At 39.5% G+C, this 25,514-nt stretch overlaps 1 protein-coding gene across 1 annotated transcript in view; it reads right to left on the reverse strand.

Annotated features, from left to right (window-relative positions):
* The window catches only part of LOC139741162 (talin-1-like), a 188,767-nt gene that overhangs the window by 40,634 nt on the left and 122,619 nt on the right, over positions 1 to 25,514 (reverse strand). The window contains exons 31-46 of the mRNA XM_071651752.1: positions 19,545 to 19,640; positions 17,505 to 17,705; positions 16,819 to 16,955; positions 16,158 to 16,341; positions 14,093 to 14,215; positions 13,217 to 13,360; positions 12,500 to 12,661; positions 11,601 to 11,741; positions 10,043 to 10,224; positions 9,398 to 9,530; positions 8,648 to 8,749; positions 7,693 to 7,863; positions 7,017 to 7,163; positions 5,282 to 5,383; positions 4,051 to 4,167; positions 2,977 to 2,997 (exon numbers count right to left, since the gene is read on the reverse strand). Of these exons, the coding sequence (XP_071507853.1) occupies positions 2,977 to 2,997; positions 4,051 to 4,167; positions 5,282 to 5,383; positions 7,017 to 7,163; positions 7,693 to 7,863; positions 8,648 to 8,749; positions 9,398 to 9,530; positions 10,043 to 10,224; positions 11,601 to 11,741; positions 12,500 to 12,661; positions 13,217 to 13,360; positions 14,093 to 14,215; positions 16,158 to 16,341; positions 16,819 to 16,955; positions 17,505 to 17,705; positions 19,545 to 19,640 (2,163 nt within the window). The remainder of the gene's footprint in view (positions 1 to 2,976; positions 2,998 to 4,050; positions 4,168 to 5,281; positions 5,384 to 7,016; positions 7,164 to 7,692; positions 7,864 to 8,647; positions 8,750 to 9,397; positions 9,531 to 10,042; positions 10,225 to 11,600; positions 11,742 to 12,499; positions 12,662 to 13,216; positions 13,361 to 14,092; positions 14,216 to 16,157; positions 16,342 to 16,818; positions 16,956 to 17,504; positions 17,706 to 19,544; positions 19,641 to 25,514) is intronic.

Genomic DNA, 25,514 nt, shown 5'->3' on the forward strand with positions numbered 1-25,514 from the left:
TTAAAAACGCTGACAGCTACACGTATGGCGATGTACCACAGGACGCCTTGATACAGACACACCAAGACATCACACAGGATGGGGAAAATGAGGCTGATGAACAAACATGCGGACAAGTACTCACACAAACACAAAAACATCCTTCCCTGCGTCTTTCTCATCTACAACCCAATGAATTCTTGTGGATGTTGTGCCTTGTGTATGCTACTTTACAGTCTACAAAGTTCACAATCTCCTACTAACTAAACATAAACAAAAGAAGCCAACAAATTTTGAGCGACTTCAACAAAGCAACCTTTGCATCTACTTTGAACAAAATCAAAAGAAAAATATTTTCTGCCGTATAAATTTGTGGCCCAACCATCCCTTTACTTCTATGCCCGTTGGTTTTGCAAGAAAACTTTAGTGCCCCTAATTCTAATGTCTGGCTGGATGCAACTCGTGTCAGATATAACATAAAACAAGTGACGAGTTGAACCCACATACAAGTAAATTTGTACTCTTACAGCGTGCCATTCTGTCACAAAACACTGTGTTATGTACAAACATTCTTCAGTAATTATTGCCTCCATTTATGGCTGCGAGAGAAAGGACTGCTGGATATTGCCGTAGTCTGGTCGTCTAGAGATGGCAAACTTATGTATAAATCATGTACTCATCATAAGTTGACTGAAATTATCAAATAGTACGAAAGGAAATTGCAATACGGCATATTGCTGGGGTAAGTAAATCAAAGGAAATAGCAGAGTCCCAACCACTCCCTCCCCCCCCCCCAACCCCATTCCTACTCAATGCAATTCATAATGACTTGTGGTGCAGCCCAATCACCGTATTATAAGTCTAAAGAGGCAGAGTATGGATTCAGGTAGCAGAGAGTAATGACTGAAAGTAAAATGAGGGGGAAAAAAAACAACAACAACTTTGAAATCATCCCTCATTCAGTCAGCTCTCAAAAGTTGCTCAGAGAAGGTGTTACAAGAAGACACAGTGTGATGATGAATGATAATGGTATGTGTAGGAGTCATGGCTAGTGTACAAGTCTGAACTCGATTGACCCCAGCAGGGTGATGTGGCTGTTAATTCCCGCACAGCTACGCTGCCCTCAAAAGTTCCTCGGACAAGATATTCAGTTCAATGAGGGTGTGGTGTGATTGTACGCGATGACAGTGTAATCAGAGCTACACATACTGTATATATGGATGTTCAAGCAAGTATTCTGCTGGATAGATCTGTCAGTGGCAGCTGCCGCTCAGATAGGGTGCAAAATCAAGAGCGCTGGCAGAAATATAAGGCGCTCGCAATCCATAAGTAGCACCACAGAATATAACAGGTGTACATGTATCCAGCCATCACCAATCATTAATGTGTGGATTCCATACTGTCTTTCACCATGTTATTGCAACAACATTATAAAATGCATAGTTACATCAGAAAAGTACAATATTGATTATTGTATGGTTGAGATTTCAAATTGCCCTTTGTAGGTTTGGATTAAAAAAGGAATTCATTTCATATTTACAATTCTTATCTCCTGGTGAGGGCATGATGAAGGAAAAGAGATTAAAAAAATAAATATCACTGCAAAATGCAAATATTGTATGACAGTTTCATCAACAAGAAGTTTCTGCTAATTAAACAACAATCACACACTAGACATTGCTGCAAAGAAACCTCCCAGGACTAGACTAGTGCTGCGATTGGAATGCAGGACTGCAACTTGAGATGCAAAAAAAAGAAAAGATTTCTAACATTGCCAACTTAAAATAGCATTTTGCTTGTCCATTTAGTATAAAGAATCGTGTATGGCTTAGGAAATTTGCATATATGTACAATGTGTTAAGGTTGTTGTTGTTGTTGTTACTATGGTTTTGTGTGGTAGTATGTGAGTGAGTGTGTGTCTGTCTGTCTATCTGTCTGTGTTTGTTCTTAGTATCAGAAACCATTAACTGAAAATGTTCCAGAATTCAGACATGCTGTTCTTGTCAAGTTCTGGTAGAGGGTGATGAGAAAACCTCTGTCCCAATCCTATCACTTTTCTCTTCCACAATTCAAAACGGAAATGATATTGATAACAGAAATCTATGCTAGAACTCTTCTTGCCTTTGTTACAAGGACATTTTTGTAAACGTGAGGTAATCTGCCAAGATATTGAGTAATGATAGAAGAGGAATGGCATTCCTGTTACATAACAGTACCAGCCTCATTAAAACAAGCCCATAGTCCCATCCATAGCACCTCATGTGACTAACAACAGCAAGATGCTCTGTACATGTGAAGTGGGAAATGTAAAATATGAATCAATCAATCTTTTAGGTGTATATATACTGTGTCACACTATAATATATATATATATATATATATATATATATATATGAGATTAAAACCTTAAATGGCATTAAAACGCTTTATCCTGGCGAGGAAAGCGCATGTTTTAGAACAAGACACACACACACACACACATATATATATATATATATATATATATATATATGTATATATATATATATATATATATATATATATATATATATATATATATATATATATATATATATATTTACACCAACATAAGTTATTTAAAGCAAAAATCATTACAGTGGTTGTACTTCAATACAGATCTACCATCTCCGGTGTCTGTGCGATTCTTAATGATTCCTGCTGGCCAAAAAGGCATAAAAAATGCAAATGCTAAAAGGATGCAAACATCAACATGCTTGGTCTGTGTTAAATGGGTCTCACGCCACAAGTACAAACAGAAATGAAATGATGAACATTACTCGGCTCTGTAAGGGGAGGTAAGGGCTCTCTTTCTACTCTGGAGATGGATAGGCAAATTGAAATATACATTATATAAATATACAAAAATATGGCAACTAAAATGCAGCAGCAGCTTTTGGCGAAAAAATTTAGTGAGGAAGAAGTCAGAATATGAACATAGGACCCACAAGTCGGTACTTTTCTGAGTTTTTCGTTTACCTCTTGGTTGGCGAACATCATCTGTCAAAGACGTTGGAGAACACACAAGAAAGACGACATTTTCAATACGACATTAAAGTATACAAGATATTGGAATATCAGTAGATGTAAGGGGGTAGGGGGGTTAAGAAAGAAAGGGAAGGGGCGGGAGGAAGGAGAGATGAAGTTCAGAAATGTGACACACAAGTCTAGGACACTATATAGTGGGCATTTCAAACAATGTTCCCCCATTCCGATTCAGGTTCATTGTGTGAGCATTGGCTACGGTCTAGAGGCACACTGAGGATTAATGACACAGGAAAAAAGATACAACACTCATATCTTGCAGGCTCATTCCATAAGAAGATGGTGAATTTCTAGGTAATCATGGTGTTCATTCGGGATCTGTTTCATCTTCTTTTCTTCTTTTTTTTTCTGTTTTTACTTACGTCAAACGGAAGGGCACCTTGGGGGTCAAAATCCTAGAAATTCACGGAACATGGACAAAGAGTTGTTATGAAAGGAGGAAAAACACACTTGATCCAGAAGTACAGACTCAAGGTCAAGATCGGAATTTTGATAAGAACAAATAATGCACATCAGCGGTCACTTGCAAACATAAAACAAAAATAAACCATCAAAGGCAATAAAATTCCTTGCAAGAAGAAAAAATAAAAATGGGACGAAAAACGATTAGTTGCCACAAAGTTAATTGTAACATATTCACAGACCGCTGAATATGAACAAAACTCAAAAATTAAGAAATGTTTGCAACACAGGTGGAATTCCCAATATGCTTCAGCCAGTAAAATCTGGATCACAGCACGGAATATTCAACAGTTTAAGAACAAAGTCAGATCTTTGACAAGTCAAAGTGCAGAACAAAGCAGCTCAGAGTAATATTAGCAAGTCAATCACAAAAAAAAAATACATCTCTTGAAAAAAAAAGGAAAAAACTTTGTGAAAACAAAGGTAACAAGTCTCTTTGTCTTGTTGGTAGGTTTGTTAGCTTGTTGTTGTTGTTTTTTAAAGTCTGTCCTTGACCCAACTCTCTACATGTGATGAATTATTCATGAGATGACTCCAGCATCCTACCTCCTGATTGGTCGATGCCTGAGCCCCACGAGCGTCCTGGGCCAGCTTGTTGTAGTGATGTTGGAGCTGGTTGGCCAGCGTCCCAAGCTCCGCCACATTGCTGTTAGCCTTGGTGACCTGTGCATGATGAGGAAAAGATCATTTAACCTTCTCAGAACCATTTCTCTCAAACTTTCCTCTTTATGGTGCATGACAGTTGTGACGATGAGTGTGGTAGGGTTAATGTTCACACACAGTAAAATGACCATCACTATCTACCTGTACCTGCACCTGCACCTCTTATTAAGAATCATAATCAAAGCTGCAGACAACTCGCTTTTTGTTTTTATAACTTTGTACCAGATCGTTACAATTGTCATCACAATAAGCTATATAACCTTATAAGATTCCCAAACTATACTGAACATATGAATTGTAAAGTAAAGAGAAAAATACATGAAGTATATAAAAATACTGTACAACTGAAGCAATTTCACACTTCACAAAACTGCACACAATTTCTCAGCCAATCAATAGTTCTCCATTGGGCTCCCTTTTGCGAAACCGTAGCCAACTATAGACAGCCATTAACCCGTTGTCTACGGGAACCGGATGCCCCCTGTTTTGAAGCAATGGGAATTCAAGTAATCTTGGAAGCAACGGGTTAACTAAAAGTGGCACTGGATGGCCCAAGTTATTCAATCGTCTCAATGCTATGTATGACTCCTGTGTCCATTTCACACATTACTGCAGTATTGTCCATACACCCCAGCTGGGAAGTCCACAAGTTGTTGATGCTAAAAATATTGTTGTTCCCTTCCTGTTAAATATAACAGCAGGATTTTTGTCTGTTGGTTTTGTTTGGTTGTCTTTTGTTTGTTTGCTGTGTACATGTAGGTATGTGTGTTTGTGTGAGAGTGTGTGCGTGCATGTGTGTGTGTGTGTGTCTGTGTATGTCTGTGTCTGTATGTGAATGGGGTGGGGTGGATAGTGGGGAGAAGTCTGACTACTGATTTCATTCTTTAGAATGATACTCATATTATGAGTTATGTATATTTGTTCTCATATGAATGATGACCATCTTATTGAAATTTTTATTTGCCTGTTTCATATACATACAAGTGAACGTTTATGTGCAATGCAAGTATTACATATTAACTGAATAATATCAAATAAAGATACTGAAAAGAAAGGTGTGTTTTTGAGTGACCAGCATCTTGCACATTGGATGACTATAGCGTCAGAACCTCACCATGTCTTGAGCCGTCTTGATGATGGCCTTGGATGTCCTCACCATGTCGGTCTGGTAATCCACAAAGTCTCCCATCTCACTCTCCGGTACCGACTCCTCGGTCTGCGACGGTCGATGGATGAGAGATGGGAATATGAAAAGACAGACAGGGAGACAGACAGACAGACAGACAGACAGACAGACAGACAGACAGAGAAAATGTGAGAGAAAAGGCAGAGAGACAACATGAGAGAGACAGAGATTTTAAGTAGGTTCCTCTTTATGCATCAACAGTTCAAAGCAATATAGCAATCAAATAACTTTCTGATGACTGCAGGATTTTAAAACATAACCAATTCTTACATACAAACCACCACGTAAATGGAAAACATACATGTACACAAACACACACACACACACACACACACACACACACACACACACACACAAAACAGCAACCAACCTACGACAGGTTACGCTCTGTTGAGAGAACTCTCTTGAATAGTTATTTCATAACAACGCCAAGTCTCTTTCAGGACACTTTCTGTTTCTTCCAGAGAAACCATTTTGTTCTTTCTTTTCGTACTCCTTGATTCTTTGTCAATGAGCACTGGGGAAGCCGTGGCAGTTATCATTCTGTTCAAGCTAATCTTGCTGCAATACAGGGTTGAGAAGGCATCTTTCCGAGATTTTCAGATTTATTGGTCATCAATTCTGCAGAACACTATAAAGCACTGATATGTTCTTAATGCAGGTGCAATTTCTCATGGCTGTGATTATCCTTGAATCTTTAGGAATCATCACTTGATAATCATCTTTGTCATTCCTCTATAAATCAATGTCCTTGTAGCAATCACATATATTTGATGGATAACATGAAGGAAAACGTTGTCATTGCAATCTTCATTATCATCATCACCTCCATCATCACCATCATTGATCTCACTGCTGCCAACATTTATTGATCATCACTATCAATATCACCATCATTTCTATTATCATCCAATGTTCTCATTCTTTAGAAGCAGAGGGAGGATAATCATCTCGCTCATCTACATCCATTACAGATTCACTACTGGTCTTCCCCATCATCATCACATCATCATGATCATCATCATCGTCATCATCGTCATCATCGTCATCATCATCACTGCAATCATCTTTGCCAGCATCATCATCATTGTCATAATCATCATCTTGTACAGCAGCAGCAGTATTATCCTCTACCGAAACCCTTTCCCCTCTGGTCACTGCATGACCATTATCACCATCGATGTCGTCATCACCATCATCATCATCACCATCATCACCACCATCATCATCACCATCATCATCACCATCATCACCACCATCATCACCACCATCATCACCACCATCATCACCACCATCACCATCACCATCACCATCACCATCACCATCACCATCACCATCACCATCACCATCACCATCACCATCACCATCACCATCACCATCACCATCACCATCACCATCACCATCACCATCACCATCACCATCACCATCACCATCACCATCACCATCACCATCACCATCACCATCACCATCACCATCACCATCACCATCACCATCACCATCACCATCACCATCATCATTATCAACATCATCAGCAGCAGAAGCAGCATCACCATCATCCAGCATCAGCATCATCTGCTGTAGCAGTGGCAGCAGCAGGACCACTACAAGCATTATCATCATGACCATCATCCCAGTTTCCTTGGTTACTGCCTCTTCAACTCACCACCAGAATGGCCTTGGAGATGCTGTCCATCATGCCCGTGACGATGCCAAACTCGCTTGCCGCTTCCTCCAGGGTTGTCATGAGGTCATCCACGGCTTCTTTCATGCCCTGGGCCGCCTCGTCCACAGCAGGGTGTGTGTGCACCGCCTGGAAAGAGTTTTTCCACAAACAGAAATACCTGTTTTATGCATGAGCTTGCAAACTACATTAATATCAAGGAAATAGTCCATAAAAATGGTAGACTCATTAAACCAGATAAAATGCACACTACAATGTATCTACAAATTTACGACCTTACAACTATCTTGAAATGCGATAAAACTGTTTTAGGGAGAGAAACTAAACTGATTTGAAAGTTTTCAGTACTTGACAGATGTTGATTAGCTTTGATAAGGTCAAACTGTTTTCCAGTACAGGTTAAAATCCAACATTGAACAGATATCTACTTTGAAGCTGGTTTGAAACAGAGTAGCAGAAATAAGCTGCAGTTTGAGTTTGTTTTCTTTTATTGTTTGTTTTCTTTTCATTTACAATGAATCTAAATGCAAAATATTCTACAGCCTGAACGAGGACTTTGTCATCAGCCACCTTCTGGTGAAAACCAAAACTTCATGACAAGTCATCAAACAGCGAAAATTTATTGAGAGGCATCCAGCAGACTGTGGGGTGTACGTACCTTGGGGTTTCCCCCGCTCTCCTTGGAGACATAGAGCAGTTGAAGGGTGGACTCTGCCACTGTCTTGGTCTGGTCCAGGAGGGCCATCTGTCTCTGGGAGCTGATGCTCTTGGAGGCCGCGCCGATGGCGTTGCGGGTCAGCGGCTCGAAGTAGTTTGCAATGGATGTCACCTGAACGCCGCCCATAATGGTAAATGCATGAAAGCAATGCACACATATTCACTCTTATCAGCACAGGAGCATTTGTGTACACTGTGACATGAGGCATAGATACGACAAGAATATGATATGCAAATATTTATGGAATATGACGAAGGAGCATACTGATTCTGGATTACAATTTTTGGGAAGATGACTTCTTGCTCAAAGTTATTTGCAAGACCATGAGAATAAATACAACAACACAAACAAACACAAAAGACCTTTTCAATGGTAAAGCATACCCTGTTGCAAGTTCATAATAAAATATGTCACAAAGGCAATCTATTACACATTTTGGGAGGATTTACATGTAGGCTCTGACAAAGATGGTAGGATATCCGTCCTCTTTGGAATTCTGCTTTAAATCAGACCCTGTCTTTCAGGCTACCATTCCAAAATCCAACTGCTAAACATCTATTGTTTGCCCAGAAGGCAGAAGCACAAATGTCCCAACAAAACAGCAAAAGGACCCTATCCGTAACCCACCATTAAACTCAACTATCTGCAGACTGATCAACCGCAAAAAATTTTCATATTTTTTGTTATGGAGATATAATGCTTGATGTTGATGAGATCTACATAACTTCATTTTTTTTTTTCCTACAACAGATTCCCAAAGCATATCATGAATGCACAACACTATATGGGGGCCACTCTCTTTTATAACGGTTTAAGAAGATGAAACAAGAAAATGAGCGTGAAAAAATAGCAACATGAAGAGGAGAAAAAGACGCAATTCCAAATATTTTCTGACCCCGTGGCCGAGTTTCTCTGCCTCTCCCTTAGCTGCATTGGCGACCTCGTCGATCTTATCCCGGATCTGCGCAGCGCTGTTGCCGAGCGTCTCAGTGAATCCCTGTAGGAGAGGTAACCACAAAAATGATAACATTTTGAGTTCTTCCGTTTATAATGACACATCAAAACAAATGCATATGATCCTTTGCATGACAGTTGTGTGGGTCGTGAAATTTGTGAAGATTTCCATGTGGTAAATTATTTCACGTTTACGAGGAATACAGACAAAAACAATTACAATCTTACATTGCATTTCCTCGCTGCTCGTCAGTCACAAAGAAAGATTCCACTATTCACTGCTAAACTAAGAATACTGATATCTCCCTATACTTTAGGCTTTACTGCGAAAATTTTATATGGTAGGATGTTTTGAGATACAACAGACCTACACACATGCATCAAATGTGATATCTTGAACATTTTTCAAATCACTGTTCCCAAAGGTAAACAGGACCTTTAGCATGTGATAGCTATAAAAATAGCTTTTATTAATTTGCATACACCAGTAAATCTGGAATAAAGTTGGCATCAACTGTTCCCCTTCTTTCTGTCATCTGTATTGAGATTTCATTAAAACCATCATAACATATAATCATAATATATTGAACCCCTCACCACACAAACACACACACAATCTAGCATATGGGGGGAGGGGGGGGGGAGGTCCGTATATCTCTAGATGTACCGCTGACCGATGCTTTCATAATACCTTGAGGTTGTTCTCATCCTGAGGTGGCAGCATCTGGCCGACGGCAGCCAGGGAGGCCTGGTCCAGTGACCGCACCGCCTGGTTGACCTTGTGGATGGCCTCATCACACTCCTTCTGACCTGGTGCACGATCCCTGTTGAACGGAAGAAAAACGAACGAAATGCATGTTTGACTTCATTCATAAGGTACATGTATATGATGACCCTTCTCATTCAAATGTATAGTCCTACTTCCTTCTGTTATTCAGCCATGTCGGGACTGGCGCTCATCCAGATGATCAATTTGGCTGTATATGGGAGAAACAATGTTTATGCACACGTACATTGTAATGATAGACTCAGAGATTTGAGCAACTGAGCATTAGCGAGATCCTATCTCCTGATCGCATCTACCGCGCCGTAATTTATTGAAAAGTTTACCCTCCACATTCTTACAGTGAATATTTTGTTTGTGAATAACTAGAATTTCTGATCATTTTGAGTTTTGAGGGTTTTTCTAAGTTTCACGTCACATGAAATGCGCAAAAAAATTACCGAACCACAAAAATTTCAACTTCTACATTTATCATGCAGGCAAGTACATAACGGTTCTTTCTTTTCAGTAAGAGGAGATTAAAAACAAACCACCCCCAACATTTTCACCCACCTGATGGATGCGATGAGCTCCTTGATGGAATCGGAGACATTCTTGCTGTGGTTGGAAAGGAGCTGCCAGGTGGGCGGGTCCTTGGGGTTCATGGCCAGCGGCTTGGCCGTCTGGATCAAGGCACTGGAGCTGGCGATCATGCGCTTGCCCGCCGTCGTGATGGGCTCCATGGCCATTCGGGCCTGCAAATTTGAGGATCATTTCACATATTACCGTAAATCATTAAAAAAAACAAAAAACCTGTAAGACTGGAAGGGATAGTCCACACTGGAAACTAGTTAGTGTGAATATAAGCAGTAAACTTAGAGGAATGGGACAGTGAAAGTTTGAGCAGACTATGAGCAAGACTGAGAAAGTTATTATTCTTTATGTTATGATAAATCAAATACAAACTGGCACTCTTAAAAGTCAGCTCACAAGCCACATCACAGCATTTTGATTTTGAAGTTTTGATCAGAATTTCCTTAAACATTCCCTGTTCTGTTCCTCTAATTTTTCAGCTCTTATTTGCAAAAACTAATTTTCAGGGTGGACTTTCCTGTTTATGCAGGCATGGGACAGGACAGCATTCTCTGAGGCTGCTCCATCAAATCTAGCGAGTTTTTCGGCGAGGTAAAGGGCTGCATGTTCACTTCCTTCATGGCGAAGATAAAACTTTGCACTGGTTGTCCATCTTACACCACTCACCAGTTCCTGAAATTGGCTCAACATGAGGTTGAAGCTCTACAACTCTGCAATGGCCACAACTAGTCTGGTATAGTATAATTCATATCACTGTATTAATAAGGTCTGGCAGATTTGCAACAAACAGTCATATGCACTGCCAATGCTGCATCATCCCCAATGCTGTCTGATAATGAAAGCCAATGCGATATCAAACATTATGTTTACACAATAAGAGAAAAATTATCACTTCTACCAGGCATGCCTTTTCATTCAGTAATATCATATGAATTCTGTACTCAAGTTAAAGCCAAAACATAGTTCTTGTATGCCTGCTGAACTGTCGATAATTGACATAATGCTGTAATAATACAATTTCACTTGGGTAACAATAAAAATGTGAGATATTAGCCAAAAAGGCTTGCCAGACGTCCACAATATAAGCTTAATCCTTCGTGGTTGCTTTACAAAATTTTTCCTAATTGATTATTGGTAATCGACAAATCAGGCCACAGTGATATCCATTGATCTTTTGCGCTATAGTAAATTGCATGCAGCTTGTTGGAAATACGGTTGCAAGGGCATGATCGATCATCGTGTTATGTTCTACCTGTCCATAATGCTAACGGAGAGGGCTCTTCTGGAATAAAAGTTGTGTACTACGACCAAAATTATTCTACACTTTTGATCTCAAAAAGAGTCAAAAACAACTCATCATCCAACCAAATCTTATCAACCAGGTAAGTTTTATGGCAGACCCCTTTCATGCATTGGAAGTAACTTTCCAAGTGATGGAGAATTAATTTTGAGCCCTTCCCAGAACTATGTTTTCGCTTTAAACTAAAACAGAGAGTAGTATTTCCTCACTTCTTCAGGAGATCCTCGACTGACATACCTGAGGTGTGATCTTGGCAGGCACACTGGTGAACTCTGGAGAGCTGGCGAACGTGATGAGGCTCTCAACCGCGTCCACGAGGGGACGCGTCGCTTCGCCGCAGTTCTTGCGGTTCTGCTCGTTGAAGTTCCCATCAAGATCCTTTCATGGGAACAGAAGATCAAATAAATCTTGAATGGAGAAGGCTCTCTTGGCATAGCGCTTGAATTCATACTTCAAAAAATACTTTCAATTTTGTGATGCGGTCAACAGGCATTCTCCGTGGTAACCGTTTTCACTGCAAATCCCTCTCCCATCTCCCATAAAAGGATATAAACATGACCAAGGCAAGGCAAGGAGTCATATCAAAAGCACAGAGCTTTCTGCATGACAACACAGTATCACACACTATTCCTCTACCTTTCCTTTGGCATCCTCCACACTACACTAAACTTGATCACAAGGTACTGAAAATGTTGACATTTTTTTTTTTCTGTGCTAGTAATTGTTTGTCCTCAGCAGGGTAAGATGAATTCTATGTACTTTCACTTCTGCAGACATTACAACGAATGAGCGCACACTTAAAACAGCTCACAACTGCCAAGATGGTTAACATCTTTGGCAGCACAGACTAAAGTACAAGGTAACTGGTCCGTATCGCAACAGCTGATTCCCTCGCACAACAGGACCAGCGAACATGCAGAAAACTACAAGTAACAACACGGTTACACCCCTAGAACATACCTACATGTACAGTGTACCTTGAGATTAAACATAGGAGATATTTGAAATAAAACACGCAAAAAATCTTTTTGCTTTTATTTCATGGTAGTTTCATGTAGCATGAAAATGGGAAAAAATTTCCACACTACAACAATTTCCTCTTGTACAGTACATGTTGGGCACTTTTGTCTTCATACCTTGATGCTCTTGACAAGGTTGGCGGTGCTGTTGGCCACATCCTTGGCGGACTGGACGAAGTGCTTCTTGGCCACCGGGTTGCTGGTCTTGGACGAAGCCACTCGGCAGATGTTGCAGAGGGCGGAGGTATGCTTGGCTACTTCAGTAGCTGCAGCCAAGACCTGGACGGAAATAAGACATGGGCAAGCGAACATTAAACAGCAACCACAAGAAAACATCTGTTTTGCTAAACTTCATTATTTTGTTTTATAACTATGCTTTGTTCTGTGATTTCATTGCTTGTATTTTGTTGTACACATACATTATAGATGAGTTTTATGTAAAATAAAATAAAGATTAGCTGAAAACCAACATGAACGTATCTAATACGTATATGTGTGTGTTTGTGTGTATGAATGTACTGTACAAGCTGTTATTTTCACGAGGGTTTAATTTTTGCGAATTTCACGAATCACTGTTGGACCGCGATTTGAACAACACGCAAAAATGTGTAAAAATGGTGAAATAGCGCACTTACGACAGCTTCGTGTCAATTAAGCAACATCTCGCGAAAATGTTCATGACCTCCTCATTCGTGAAAATATCTGTACGCGAAAATAACAGCTTATACAGTATGTATGCACGTAAGTGAGGTTTCTTATTCTGCAATGTTCATAGATTTGGTTTTTTTTTGGAAAAAGGAATGAATCCCTCAGAATTTGGGACTTGATTCTTACCTGCTGCTGTGAACTGTCTGGGTTCAGCAGACTCTGACATGCCGACTGAATGGCCTGGAAGGCTCGCGCAAACTGGGACTGGTCCACTAGCCCCGGTCTACCGGCCACACTCGACGGGTCAGAGATTCCGACCAGGTAGGCCGACTGTTTTGCAGCAGAAGGGATACAGAAAAACGAGAAGATACTGTGTAAATACTGTAGCACCAACATGGCATGCACAATGCAAATTATTCATTGGAAGGTTGTATGCATTTGTCCACTATTTGTGTGACGTTACTAACAACAGCAACGATTTCAGATTACAGCCGACACACAGGGCGGCACCCATAAAGAACTCGTCCTCATATTATGAAGTATGAAATAGTTGTAACCCTGCTGGTGCAGGTATTCAAGAAGTGGAAGTTTGTGCATATGTTTGTTGCTGTCTTTTTTGTTTTGTCTGTTATGCATGAGACACAATCATAAACTTTATCTAATCTATCTAATTGATTCATTACAGGACACTTCTCCTTCACCACAACAGAACTTCCTAGAATGAACTCACCCGAAAGTCATACATGTCCTCAGATATCAATGAAAACTGCAATTTTCTCACTGAAAATGTCACTAGGTTCACACAAACATATCTCAGCAAAATCTCTACGGATCATACAATACACAATCACTGTCTATGAACAACACATATCAATCGAATAAAAGACCAGCTTGAAAGACTATTAATAGAGTATACGCATATACACAGTATTAAATATGATATTCAATCATTTGTAAAGATTGCTCTTTTTTTTTTCCAATAACAAGCAGTATGATAGCAGCTTATCTTGCCTGCAATTATTAGCAAAAGAAAGTTTTCGGGGAAGGGTAAAACGGTCTCACCTGAGCAGCGGCCTCGGTGAGTCCGCACACAGCCTGGCCCGCCCTCTCCACGCTCTGGCCGAATTTCTCCAGCTCTCCCTCCTTGGCGTTCTGGGTGATGCCAGCCATACTTTCACCAAGGTCCTGTTGTACAAAAAAAAAAAAAAAAAAACTAGATATATCGCTACGGCGACTGATATGCCTCCGCCATAATGCATGGTTCTCCTAATAGGTCTATAGTACAATGTCTTGACAATGTGTGATGACAGTTTCAAACAATTGGCAAAATATTAAAATGACAGGTTTGACACAAATGTGCTGAATGTTCACTTTCCTAGAACTAGGTTCAATTGGATGAATGATTAAAATGTCAGAGCGCAGGTATTTGGGGAACTGATGATTTTTACTTGACTTTTGACCCTTTTATAAGTTTATGCATTGAGTAATTTTTCAAGGTATTGAGAAAAAGTATAATTTCAGTATCAAATGGGAAAATAGCATTATCTAAACCTGGCCTTTGACCTTTGACCTCACAGTTCCAAAGAGAATCACTGTTAGATGGAACATGCATAAATATGTAAGTTTCATGATGATACCTTGAGTTACTTTTGAGATATGGAGGAAAAAGTGCAATTCAGCACTTTCACTTGACCTTTGACCTTTTGACCTTTGACCTTTTGGCAAGAAACTTCCCACAGAATATATATTGGGTAATACATGTATACATCAAGTTAAAAAAAAAAACCCTTCATTCATCGCATAAATATAAGGAAAGTAGTGATATTTTGAGGAGTTGACCTTGACCTTTGACCCCTGACCTTTGACCCATGACCCCAACTTCCCTAGATAATCACTGCCCATCGGTACAAGCATATATACTAAGTTCCATGAAGATACCTTGAACCATTTGCGAGATATGGAGAAAAACATGAAATTTCAATTTTTTTTCACAAAATAACCTGTGACCTTTGACCTTTGACCCTGTGACCCTAGAATCCACACAAAGTATTATCCCCCAAGGATATACCCTCATACCAAGTTTGATGTAAAACCACCACACGGTTCTTGAGATATCAACAAAAACAAAACGGGATGGACAGACGTACGGACGGACGGACGGACGGACGGACGACCCGAAAACATAATGCCTCCGGCCACTTCGTTGCGGAGGCATAAAAAGAAAGAGAAGAAGTTAGATAGACACAGGGACATGTGTCAGCAAGCCCTACAAGATTCTTTCAACATTCGTTTTACAGACTTGAGGTAGAGTGTCATTTCAGGGAAAAACAAACATTTATATTAAAGACATCAGAAAGAGGGTCTTGTTTTCTTTCAAGAATAATCACATACATTGTGTGTGCATGTGAGATTAACCCTTTATGGTGGTTCTGCTGGCTTTCTTACATATACCAGACACTGTAGAAAAGAAGAGCAACCTACTGTATGTGTCCAATACACAATCTATGATTCCATGATATTTCTCCTACACCAATTGCTCCTATGAAATATCCGCATGTTAAGCCAAACATAAATTCTACCCACAAACATAATCCCAACCCTAATCTTAATCCTCACATCAAACTCAATACAAAACCCTATCACAACCCTAACCCTAACCCTAAGTCCTGGGAGAAAATAAGACCGGAGCAATTGTCGCAGGAGCAAATGTCATGTCATAACAATCTACACATATCATTATGTGACATAAATAACTTGCCTGATGATGGAGAATGGCACGAATGACTGTTGAGCAATGATTGTTGAGTTCCATCCAAAGTGAAATACATCACAAGATGCTTCAATCATAGGTGGTCAAAGAATGTATTATGTAATGATGCTCAATTTTAAAGTATCGTACATCTTATTGCTGCTTTTGAAATCAAAAGAAGGCTGACTCCCTATATTGAGATTACTTAACATCGTGTCTCTCTTTGGTTAATTCAAAACAATGAGAGTGAAGAGAGAGGAGTAAGCACGGTGTGTCTGTTTTGAAATCATCATGCGCAAGTTGCTCGCACGATGTGACCTATGACCTCTGTTCAAGCAAATGACTTTAAGAACACCACGCAAGGAGCATCCTAGTCACCTTGGATTTGAGCATGACTGCATCCAGGCACTCAAAGTAGGTGGCGTCATTGACCGGCTCGTTGATGTTGTCCAGGATGGACTTGATCGCCTGGATGTTTCGGAGGGCGTTGTCGCATTCCTTCTGTCCGGGGGCGCTCTGCATGAAGGTGTTGAGCAGCGTGTTGATGCTGTCTGTCACTTGCCTGGGTGCATACAGCAAAAATTACGATCTCTGGTTGGTAATCATGACATTCTGAGTGATGGAAATTATCTTGGATTAGTACAGAATGTAGACCATACGACAAAAATATGTCAGTATAGAATTGTTTCAAACAGAGGAGGAGTGCAAGCTACCGCAATTCAAGTTTGCAGCAAAAATCTGAAGATCAAAAATAAATGCTCATATATCCTACATGTAAAGCAACAGGAGGAGATTAGTGTAGTCAAATGAAAAAAAAAAAAAGAAGAAAAAGACCTGACCTGATGAGGATCCAAGTTGAAAGTAATGTGGAAATGATACTATATGATGGTCAACTTGAGCTACACAAATATGAAATATCTTCATGCTACCATCATATCAGAATATTTTGTTACATTGTACATGCAGTTCCTATTTTAAGCAGTGACATGTCACCCAGGCACTATCCAAGCAACATTATCACCATGGCAACCAAACTAACCTCGCTGCAGCGGCCAGAAGATTCTTGGCGTTGGGTGCGTTGGGGTCCACAGACATGGACTTAACAGCCAGCAGCAGCTTACTGGAGGAGACTGAGATGTTCTTTAGACTGCCAACCATGTTGCCCTGAGCTTCCGCCTGCAAAGAAAGAGAGCATCAGCGACTCTCATATTAGTCCTACATACTGAAATTGGCGTTGGTATTGGTAAGTATAAAAATGGTGGTAAAAGGTCCAGACTAAATCATGCAGCTTTACTAGTGTACACATTGTACACAGACTAGTAATTTTATTAAGTTTTGGGTAGTGAAGCAATTACGAAGGATGTTGTATAATCTGTTATTGATTCCATATGAGTTTTACTGGGAAAAAATCATACAAAAACAAAACAAGCAAATTTGGAAAGATGCATTTCTGTAGGAGTGCTTTGGTAAAATAATTTTAATTTCAATTCACTTCTGGAATGCATCAATCTTCTATCCATTCATCTCTCCATGTATTAATTAATCATTTATCTATCTCATTATCTGTCCCTTCATTATGTTCAATCCATTCATGGTGGCCAGTTCAGTAATCTGGTAATTAAACTGGAAATACCTTGTCCTATCAAGTCAAGTAAAAACAATATCAAGAGTTGAGATATGGTGGGAAAAAAAAGAAAAGGAAAGAAAGGAGTTCAATCATCTTACCGATGCGGTCCTGGCCATACCCATTCCAGAGTCCATCAAGTCCTGGAACTCCCGGCTGAACTCGTTGGCCGCCATGGCCAGTTCCTCAGGGGTGCCCCGGGCCGCCACCACCAGCTCCCCGCTGGCCACATTCAGGCCCTGGGCCGCCCGGTTGAGGCTGTTTTGGTGCTCGGGGTAACTCTTGTGCTCCCCAGCCGGCAGCTGGTGGGTTAACATCCCACCCCAAGTGGTCCAGTTGTGGTAGTAAAGGGGTGGGGGGGGGGGGGGGGACAGGGGGTAGGTGATGGAAAGTGTAGAATAGGTGAAGATGGGGATTAGATCAGGAGGGGTAGTAAGGGGGTGGGGGTGTTCACACACATGGTGTTGTGCAAACATAGCCAAGGAAGATGTACAGACATTGAGAATTGGGAGGTGAAAGGGGGAGAAGGGGAAATAAAACAGGAAAATTGAATATAAGTATCACCATAATCAGTCACATCATTGACAGTTTTGTCAAAGTTCTCCTCTACTTTTACAAGCATCTGCCTCGTAGCTAATTAAGGAAGGCTTGCTGTCATTTTGTCCAAATAAACATGCAGTGTATCTGGCTTCTCACTGGTATGCCTTTTGGCTGTTGCTTTGCTTCATATGCCACTTCTACAATATCTCATCTCAACAACTTTGATATGGTTACAAACTTCAACTTGTTGTTTTCTCGTCTTGACAAGATGCTTTAGCCGAAAATATTCCGAAAACTCATCTCAACTTCCATCACATATTCTTGCAATATCAAATGTAAAAATGACAAATACAATGTATCTGAAAGAGAAAAGAAGTACAGTGAGTTGAGGGCTTAAATTTATACATTATCAAGACTTTGGTAAGAGATAAATCACTGTATATCTCAGCAATGCACTTAATCTTTGGCTGTTGCCAAACCTTCTAATCAGTGAATCTTTTCTGAAATTTCTTCTAAATGACAAAAAGGTCACATTTACCATTTATGAAGAAAAGTGAAGTGCATTGTACATGTATATTGTGTGTGTGAGAGATTATAAATATGATGAGGTTAGTGTACACGGAAACAAAAAAATGTGTATTGAGTGGATGAGAACAGATAATGTGACATTCTACAACTGTTCTAGAGGTACAATTTGTAGAGGTATCTGTGTGTGATGTCTGTCTGTTTCTATGGAGAGGGACAGTTGAAAATTTCAGAGTGCCACTAACAAAATTAAAAGCATACTGTCAATTATATCAAGCACTCTTGACACAATGCATAAAAGCAATACACAGGCAACTTGAAGCCATTCAGCGAACATTCTCATTTAAATACAATACAATTTAAACATGATTGTGAAAGACATACAGGCGGAACTGACTGTAAAACAATGTTGAATGTGATACATGCCCTTTTTTCACTTTTCTCTGGGAAAGTCAAGACTCCTAAATTGAAGGCACACAAATCAATTTTCAATAAAACATGACTACTACGATTACTATCACATGGAAGCAAAACTGAAAGAGACAGAGTTGATCCATTCTGGCATATTGCACAGAAGAATGATTTTATGATACAGTCATATGAAGAAGAAATGAGGACAATGAATGAGTCAAACCATGGTAATGTGGCCGAATGCAAACTTTTCTTTCGTTATCTAAAACCAAATGAATGTTCCGTATGAATTGTGCACGCACTGTACTCAACCATGGGTAGGTCGAACCCATCGAGCAGTTGTGATGAAAAATTGATCATTCGAATCAAAATCAGACTTCCATATCAATCACTTTATTTGTCATCGCGCAAACTGAAAAATCAGGACATTTGTGGATATAAACACAATCTGCTCAGATGTGTTTGAATTCTTCCAGTCAAGGGTTTATGTCACAAAAGTGCAGATGATAAATGTCTGTAGTGATAGGTGATTTCAACTTCTGTACTACACTTGCTTACTGCAACAAAGAAAAAAAAAAACTACAGGAAAAAAAAATCAATGAATCTTCCACATAAACCCAAAGGAAGAATATGCAACAGTGCAATATGTGAGAACAGTGACATACACTTGCGAAGAGAGATTCCAGCTCTTCCGCAGAAATGGTGGACGTTGGGGACATTGCATCCATGACCACACTTTGGCGAGTACATGGGTCAAGCCACTATGCCAACAATTTATGCCCCATGAATGAAAGGTTGAACGGGTACCAGAATGCAGGGCAAAGGAGGTAAGATGGTTTGGGATGGAGAACGTGGTAAGAAAAGAACAAGACAAAAGAGGGAAAGACAGACAAGTATAAGGGAAAGCGTGGAAAGAGAATGAAAGATCAATGATCAAGAGAAAATATAATCCATTGTAGTTTCCAAGAAATGTAGAAGGTAATACATGGAGTTAAGAAAGGAAAAGATATTAATGATATGATTTCGGGGAGAGAATCAAATCGTTCAGAGCAAAGACAAGACGCACACCGTAGTGAAAAAAATGAAACGATGAGAGATGACAAAATGGAAAAGGCAAAGGAGGAAAGGCAGAGAAAGAGTGAGAGATGAAGGATGAATGAAAGATAGTAATGAAAGATAGTAATGAGGAAGAGTGAGGGACAGAAGATGAGGTAGAAGAATAGTGAGAGATAGAGGATGAATGAAAGATGCAATAGTATGAAGAGTGGAGGACAGGATGAATCAAAGGTAAAGGATGAGAGAGAAATAGAGGATGAAGAAGAGATAGTATGAACAATGGGAGACAGGAGATGAGCAAGAGGTAGAGGAAGAGCGGGAGACAGAGGAAAAATGAGAGTTAGGGGATGAGAGATGGAGGGTAATGAGAAATAGTATGAGGGAGAGTGAGAGACAAATGGAGGTAGAGAAGAGGTGAGAGGTAGAGGATGAATAACAGATAAAAGATAAGAGATAGAGGATGAGCAAGAGAGAGAGAGGATGAACGAGAGATAATATGAAGAGTGAGAGACAGAAGATGAGAAAGGGATAGAGGATGAGTGAGAAATAGAGGATGAATGATAGATAGTAAGAAGAGAGAGAGAGACACGAGACGAGGAAGATGTAGAGGAAGAGTGAGAGATATAAAGATATAAGAGATAGAAAATGAGTAAGAGATAGAGGATGAGGATACAAGATGAACAAGAGATAGAAATGAGGAAGAGTGAAAGACATAAGAAGAGTATGAGGCAGAAAAAGAGTGAGAGATAGAGAATGAATGAGAGATAGCATGAGGAGTGAGAAACAGAAGATGATAAAAAGATAGAGGATGAGTAAGAGATAGAGGATGAGCAAGATACAGGATGAACAAGAGATAGTAATGAGGAAGAGTGAGAGACAAGATGAGCAAGAGGTAGAGAAAAAGAGAGAGACAGAGGAAGATTGAGAGATATAAGATGAGTGAGAGATAGAAGAGGAGTAAGAGATAGAGGAAGAGTCAGAGATAGAAGATGAGCAAGAGGTAGAGGATGAGTGAGAGATAGATAGAGGAAGAGTCAGAGATATACAATGAGTAAGAGGTACAGGATGAGTAAGAGAGGGAGGAAGAGTCAGAGATAGAAGATAAGGAAGAGATAGAGGATGAGTGAGAGATAGAAGATGAATGAGAGATAGAAGATCAGCAAGAAGTAGAGGAGAGAAAGATAGAGAAGAGTCAGAGGTAGAAGATGATGAAGAGGTAATGGATGAGTAAGAGATAGAAGATGAGTGAGAGATAGAAGATGAGCAAGAAGTAGAGGAGAGAAAGATAGATAGAGGAAGAGTCAGGGATAGAAGATGATGAAGAGGTAGAGGATGAGTGAGAGATAGAAGATGAGTGAGAGATAGAAGATGAGCAAGAAGTAGAGGAGAGAAAGATAGATAGAGGAAGAGTCAGGGATAGAAGATGATGAAGAGGTAGAGGATGAGTGAGAGATAGAAGATGAGTGAGAGATAGAAGATGAGCAAGAAGTAGAGGAGAGAAAAATAGATAGAGGAAGAGTCAGGGATAGAAGATGAGCACGAGGTACAGGATGAGTGGGAGATAGAGGCAGAGACAAAGATAGACAAAAAAGGCAGAAAAAAGGGGGATAGGCAGGGGGTATGCATGGACAGGGAAAGAAGGATCAAGGACATTTGGTTCACATGGCGGTGATGGACACGGAAGTGAAGGTGGAGAGATGAAGTCCCGATGTGGGTTAAGGGTGCGGAGAAAGTACCGGTGTCGCCACAGTAGTAGGACACATGCAAACATACATGAAAGAGACAGGAAAAGAATAAAAACATACAAAATGATAATTACAATGACAAAGGAGAGGAAAACACACTCAGCAATGTCAAAACAAAATAAACAACACCGGGCAAATGAAAATTGAGAAAAGAACAAACTAACAAACAAACATACAAACAGACAACCAATCAAAAGAAGACAAGATACTTGTGCACATACAAATGGGAAATGAAAAACCTTCACTTGTAGGATGCCCAACATCATGGATTACGAGATAAACTTAAAATGACAAATGTTGCACATCTTAAGAACAAAAGATATTGCTAAGGTAAACTATAGTGATCTTGGTAACTTCAATATCAAATGCCATTAAAAAATGTACATACCTTGGGCAGTAACAATCTCTTCTATCACTAGGTAATATGCTAGTAAAAGTCACTTATTACACAATCGATTCCAAAAGACAACATACTGACCTTTCTTTAGACACTTTTGTTTGCCTAATACAGCTGACATGTACCACTACAAAGTATCTGAACAAACTCGCAGTAAGATCAAGGCACACAGTGCCCTGCTACACGCAAAATCTTGACCACATCTACAGGACATGGCCGGTAGTTACACATAGGGAACAAGTGGGAGATATTCCTTGGTTGAACTTTCTATTTTTGTACTTTGGGTTAATTTTTTCTTCTTTCTTTCTTTCTTTCTTTCTATCTTTTGAGGGAGGTGTTCATCATTCCAGAGAAAGGGTTGCATTTTCACTTCTGTGTGTGATGCAGGATGTACTATTTTCTTCCTTCTTCTTTTTCTTCCTTTTCAAATCTGCTTTCACACTTGACCGAGAGATCTCAAAAGGGGGTTTGCACTGAATGGCCTGTAATGCAGGACGGCCTAGAATTGGTACTGGATTACTGTCTTAGAAAAAGAAACAACTCCCCAAACGGGGGAAACAAATAGCTCAACCTGGGATGAACAGAGAAATCTCGGGGGGGGGGGGGGGGGGGGGGGGGTCCAAAGGGGATCGCCTATTTTGGGCAAGCTTTTCAAAGGATGACCAAATCATATAGCACTGCTCTTTCATTTGTCCAGCACTAACATCCATGAAGTAAAAGGCAATGTCCTGTGCCACATTAGAGAACCAATTTCATCTTCATTTTCAATCAAGTGAACACTGCCACTCCATCAGTCTTTCAGAACTGAAATATTGGGGGATCAAAGTCTTTTACACAGCAAATCATAGAGGTGAAATTTTCTGAGTTTGCCATAGCATTTGCGGATTTCCTTTCTCTCATCCCATTCCCCTTCCCCCTCCCCCTGATTTTTTTATTTTTTGGTTACTTTCTAGGAGTGATTATCGAAGTGAGTTGCTGCCGTTTACTGCAAGGGAAATTGGTTCACTGGAACAAGCTTTTGGCACCTAACCTCACTTTGTCTTCTAAGGACTACTGATAATTATTTGATATATACCTAATGAAGTTCCTTCACATTCTTTACCCTGTAATCAGTTGACTGATATCTCAGCCATGCACATATCCTATTCAACAAACATAGGCTCTGGGTATCGTGTTAAACACTTCTTGATCTTTCTGATCAATCTCCTGTAAGTGTCTAATTTTTTTTCAATTTTGTTCTTATTTTACTAACTCTGAAAGACCAAAATTTGTGATTTGTTCTTGCTTTTGTTTTTACTTATTCAGATTCCACTCACTATACATTGAAATTTACATGGCTGATACAAAGGACAAAATATTGGCACAGTTTTTTTTTTAAATATTTTCATGCTGGTACCACAGAATGTGAATTATGGAATAATTTCCACACAATAAAATGTTCTTCAATATGTTAACTGTATCCACCTAGCTAGCTGGTAAGTAATCTACCTAGGTGTATCTAACAATAAATCTAATGATCTATCTACAATTTATGTATCTGCCCTGTCATCTACTTGTCAAAATCATTATATATCAATCACTCAATCTATCTATCTATCTATCTATCTACAAAATGTATCTATCTATCTATCTATCTATCTATCTATCTATCTATCTATCTATCTATCTATCTATCTATCTATCTATGTACATGTATATACATCTATCTTTCTATCTATCTATCTATCTATCTATCTATCTATCTACATGCATCTATCTACATGCATCTATCTATCTACATTATGTATTTATCTGTCTATCTATCTATCAAAGTGATAAACACATATCATAGGGCAGTAATAGAAGGGCTTTATTTGTCTAAACCTACACTGCATTCTGTTTAATGTATTACACATTTTAGGGTGCTGTGTATTCTACCTCACAGCTTACACTTCATCTCTACTTTGAATGAGTTTCTAAAATGAGAAATGTTAACAAACATTGTATACACACAAACACACACAGATGTGAAGAGATACAAAGAGCAGAGAGAGACACACTGAAACTGCAAATATTTTTTTGCACGTTGACAAAGACAAGGAGATACACGTAAAAGGAAGATAAAGAAGAAATTGACACACACAGAGATGGGATGCTGAATGCTTCCCACTGATTGCGCTTTGATGCATAAGAGACGCACAGCTATTTTTGACTGAAACATCACTCAAAATGATTTTACACATTAGGCTACAATTATGGATAGATTCTTTTATGCGGCCATGTGGTGCCAGTTGTTACAGAAAGCCAAAGAACACCACAGACGAGATTTAGTTAAGAAACAAATTAAAAAAAACCAGGATACAATAATCTTATACAGAGCAACAGGAAGGTGGCACAAAGAGCTATGGGATACAGTGGATAGGATTATATGTTTTATGTATAGCTGAATAAAGGACACCGATATGGTAGGTGAAATGAAACGGTTTCTCCGAAGGAGTTCTGTTGTGTGATTGCCAAGAATTACGCGAGACTACATACCATTGCATATCTCTCCTGAGCTTTTTTCATCATCTAATATGTGGGTGCATGTCAAAAAGTAAGCAAGTAAAGGTTGGAAGAAATCAACAAGTAAACGACAACGAAAAAAATAAAATAAAACCCAGTTTGCAAGAAGGGAAAAGAAAATAATGCTTGAAGGAAAAGTGAGAAAACAAAACAAAACCCATCCAATACAATTCTCTGCGCAGAAACAGATGTACAGGTAAGTGGAAAGAAGTAGACAGGACCTATATCAACTGCTACAGAACTGGCAAGTGTTGGGGGAAAAAGAATTAATCCGGTTTCCATGGAGGAATCCAAGAAGCAAATGATCATTAACAGAGAAATAAAGCGCATTGTAATTTTACGCGATGTAGAAAATTAAGAGATTCGGTACAATGTATATTGTACAGAGTTCTAAGAAGCTTGAATACAGGGCGGTGTGAAACTGGAATGCTGTTGAAAATAACCAATCCCATGTGAAAAATAGAACCAGTGGGAAGAAACAAATCATTTGTTACAGAAATCAGAATATGATCGGCATAATGGTACGTGGAAAAATGTGCGTCGTGATACGATACACAGAAATTTTGATAATATGATATCTGTTGATTCTATGTCGAGTGCATGAGAGGTCACTTAATAAATGCTCTTCAAATCTTTCTTTTTTTCTTGGTGTTGTTATTTACCATTGCAAGTGCCTCGTCCTCCTTATTTGGAAATCACAATGACAAAACATGACACAAACTATTACATTCCACAAATATGAGACACGGTCTGCGCTCTGAAAAAAAAAAAAATCAAGTGAGCACGCAGGCAAACATTCATGGCAATATCAACGCACACAAAAAGAAGTACTGTATACGCCATATATTTAGCGAGTCTAAATTTTCGCGAATCAGGGCTTCCCGACGATTTCG

The sequence above is a fragment of the Diadema antillarum genome, unplaced genomic scaffold (assembly GCF_040938485.1).
Source record: "Diadema antillarum isolate AM-2024a unplaced genomic scaffold, OU_Dant_1.0 seq00000908_RagTag, whole genome shotgun sequence".
Classification (NCBI taxonomy): Eukaryota; Metazoa; Echinodermata; class Echinoidea; order Diadematoida; family Diadematidae; genus Diadema; species Diadema antillarum.